The sequence below is a fragment of the Colobus angolensis genome, unplaced genomic scaffold (genome assembly GCF_000951035.1).
Source record: "Colobus angolensis palliatus isolate OR3802 unplaced genomic scaffold, Cang.pa_1.0 Scaffold19, whole genome shotgun sequence".
NCBI lineage: Eukaryota > Metazoa > Chordata > Mammalia > Primates > Cercopithecidae > Colobus > Colobus angolensis.
This window is the reverse complement of record NW_012115043.1, coordinates 2,899,024-2,902,759: the sequence shown is the minus strand read 5'-3', so window position 1 is coordinate 2,902,759 and position 3,736 is coordinate 2,899,024. Positions and strand designations below refer to the sequence as shown.

The window sequence follows — 3,736 nt, the reverse complement described above, 5'->3', positions numbered from 1 at the left end:
GAGATCTCACCACTGCACTCCAGCCTGAGTGACAGAGCGACTCTGTCTCAAAAAAAAAAAAAAAAAAAGAAAAGAAAAGAAAAAATGAGGTTAAGAGAATGCCTACTTCTACTTCGTAGGGTTTTTGGAGGTAAGCACATGACAAATACTCAACAAAGGGAAATGTTTCTATAAAACATTGGGATCGCTGTCAGCGCGGCTTTTCCCTGGGTTTGATAAGTCTGTTGGAACGTCTAGATCCCGAGGTCTGTGAGATGAGGTATCACTGATCGCTATGAGGATTCCAGGAAGCCGAAGTAAGGCACAGCACTGCTGGTCTGGGGCTGCCGCAGCTGGGTCCCCAGGAGGCCTCCCTGCCGCCTGCCCCTCACACTGCTGAGCTTTTCACACCTCTACTGTCTGCACCCACCTGCCGGGCCCCTCCTCACTCCCGTTGCTCCCACCACCACTCACCTATCCCGTGGGTCTGCAGGTGCCGCTGCACCTCCCGTAGCGTCGGGCTGGCCCCCAGGCACCTCAAGGCCACCATGAGGTCGGTGGCTTTTATCTTCCCCCTCTGCTGCTTGTCATACAGGGAGAAGCATTCCTTGTACTCTGTGCACAGCCCAGAGGGAGGGTCAGCAGCGTCTGGTCGCTCTCCGCCGATGCCGCCCTCCCTGTCCTCAGTCTCTTCTCCGTCTTTTCTCTTCCCCTTCCTTTTGCCCACTTCCGCCATCCCTCTCTCCCCTCCCGCCCCTCCCAAGGGTGCTAGATATAGCAAATGAAAATACAGGACTACCAAGTTAAACTGAACTCAGAAAAACACTGAATACATTTTAATTGTATGCCCCAAATTTTGCATAGGACATATACTTCTATTGAGAAAGTATTTGTTGTCTGAAATTCTGTTTAGCTAGGTGTCCTGTATTTTATCTGACACTTCCCTTCCTCCCTACTCCCTCCCTTCCTTCCTTCTCCCTCCCCCTCGCCCCGAACCCTCAGGACTACAACTCCCCGCACAGTACTCCTCCAGGGCTTACAGGGCAGAGCAGAAACCCGCAGCAAGGCGACCCCCGAGGGGACCTCTGCAAACACAACTTTTCCGGACAATGGGAATAATAAGGCCTCAGGATTACTGTGAGAGCCAGAAATCCCAGGAGGCCTGGCAGAGAGTGGCCCTCATATGGTGATATTATCGTCATTACAGCTGGGGCATTTCTGAGCCTATTGCCCCTGCCCTGGCCTCCAGGCTGCTGAACCCTCAAGCTGTCCTTGGACTCGGGCCCTGGTCCTTTTCTTAAGAGACTTCAAGGGGTCCAGCTGGGAAATTCTCCCAGGGTCTGAAGCCCTTTCTCCCTCGGTACTTGGTAGAGGTGGAAGGCAGCCGGAGCTAAGGCTCCCCTAAATCCACAGTCTCCTGGCCTAACACAGCTGTCCCACAGGCTCCTGGCCTGACACAGCCGTCCCACGGGCTCCCAGGCCTGGGAGTCCCAGGAAGGCCAGCTGGGAGTTCGGGGAAAGTCCCTGGGCCTCACTGACTGAACGTCTGATTCGGGGATAGGTGGGGCTGCCATCAAGACAGGGAGATTCTCATCCAGCCCAGACGAGGCACCCGGGCCTGTGGGTGGAGACATGGGAACCCAGTGGCCTGGCGCTGGCCATCCCAGGCTGGGGCTCAGGGCTGTTCTCTCTCCTGCTTCTCACACCACCCAGGTGGGTCCTTAGAGGCCTGGACAACAGCACCTTAGCTGATGACAGCAACAATGACAGTTCACATTGCTGAGCACTCCATCCCCAGGCCCTCGCTTCATCCCCACCACCCTGTGACGCGCTCCTCATATTCATTCCCATGTGCAGACAGGGCACTGAGGGCTGCAACACTGACAGCCTGGCTGTGGGCAACTCTGCCCACCAGGCCACACTGCCTTCAGTTCCAGGGCAAACACCGCTGAGTGCAGCAGAGTGAGGGAGAGGATGTAGGAGCCCCCCCAAATCCCTAGCCCAGACCAGGGGTCCCTTCATATTCCCTAATGAAGGCACTCAGGCCTGCCTGGTAGGATTTCGGGGGGGGTCACTAAAGACAGGCAGATTGCCATGTACCATTTAGAGACAAATTCGCAGCCTTTGTGGAGAGACTGAGAGGAAACCCCCAGCCCCACACACCTGTCCTTTCAGAATGTTCCAGAGCCTGAGCTTCCAAAGGGGCAAACCAAAGATAGGACCAGGTGGCAGGGGCCGAAGCGGCCCAGAGGAAGCAGGGCCAGAGCCTGGCCTAACACCCCAGCTTTGATTCCCATAAAACCAAATTGCCTGCAAGAGGGCCCAGTGCCAGACGGGACAATGCCATCACTTCACGTCAGGGGGACAGAGAGAGGGCTGCCCAGTCGCAGAGCTTAACCTTAGCACTGCAGGGGGTGCCCCTGGGACCTCTCATGGCCACCCTCACCTTGTCTTTCTGTCCGGGTTTGCCCCTGGGTGAGGGTGGGCCAGAGGCCCACTGCCGTGCCTGCCTGACCTGTGCCGGAAGGTGCTCATCGTACCCTTGGGGTCCAGAATCAGCCTGGATCTGCAGATGGGTGCACTTCACCATTCCCTGACAAGCCCTGTCAGTCACTGGGGACCTGTGGTCCTTGCCAGCAGCAGGGCCAGGGCTCAAACAGAGGCCCACCTCCTAACAAACCTTCACATCAGATATGTGCTGTCTTCCTGCCTCACACGCCTTTGAAGACCTGGAAGGCCAGATGTGAACTTGGAATTCCTGCACTGGAACAGACAGCAGGGTGCTGGAGACCCACCTGGGCTTCCCGCTGGCCCCTTCCTCTACCCTCTCCCCACTCTCCCCCTCACGTCCTGGCTCTCCTTCCTGCTTCTCCTCCTGCCAGGTCGGCCCTCTAACATACTAGCACATATATTTCACCACGTTCCCCTCCCTCAATGGTGGCCCCCCGTGAGGAAGGGACTTTTGTCTTCGTGTTCACTGCTGTAGCTCCAGTGCCTGGAACGGGGCTAGCACAAAGAAGGGACACAAACATTTGTTGAATGAAAGGATTAATTGGGTCAAATGAATCGGATTAAAAATCCCCTTTAAGTCTTCTCTTTGAAAAATGCAAATCCCCCGGGACAAGAAAGAGACCTGCGCAAGGCCTAGGATAACACCAGCTGTGCTGGATGTTTAACCATCAGTTCTGATCATAGATGTACTTGTGTCCTCTGCACTGTACAAACATAAAGGATGTGTAGTACACAATTTACAAATAATACGGAAATGTACACGATTCTTTATTATAAATTCCATCTAGGGCCGGGCGCAGTGGCTCATGCCTGTAATCCCAGCACTTTGGGAGGGCAAGACAGGAGCATCACTTGGGCCCAGGAGTTTGAGACCAGCCCAGACAATATAGTAAGACCTCATGTCTACAAAATATTTTAAAACATTTTGTGTGTGGTGGTGCGTGCCTATAGTCCCAGCTACTCAGGAGAGAGAGGTGGGAGAATCCTTTGAGTCTGGGTGATGAAGGTTGAAATGAGCGGAGATCATGCAATTGCACAGAGCAAGGCTCTGTCTCAAATAAAGAAATTCCATCTAGCCACTTGATTACCACAAATGAGTTTTGCCAACTCTTTTTTTTTTTGAAAGAGTTTCACTCTTGTTGCCCAGGCTAGAGTGCAATGGCACGATTTTGGCTCATTGCAGCCTCCACTCCCAGATTCAAGCGATTCTCCTGCCTCGGCCTCCCATGGAGCTGGGATTACAGGC

The 3,736-nt window shown here is 54.2% G+C and overlaps 2 protein-coding genes across 2 annotated transcripts in view; both read right to left on the bottom strand.

The window, feature by feature from the left end:
• Positions 1 to 3,736, bottom strand: part of CLN6 (ceroid-lipofuscinosis, neuronal 6, late infantile, variant) — a 29,843-nt gene that overhangs the window by 8,226 nt on the left and 17,881 nt on the right. The gene's annotated exons all lie outside the window — the stretch shown is intronic.
• CALML4 (calmodulin-like 4) overlaps positions 1 to 3,736 on the bottom strand; it is a 12,875-nt gene that overhangs the window by 5,510 nt on the left and 3,629 nt on the right. Inside the window, 1 exon segment of the mRNA XM_011940340.1 lies at positions 454 to 594. Coding sequence (XP_011795730.1) covers positions 454 to 594 — 141 coding nt within the window.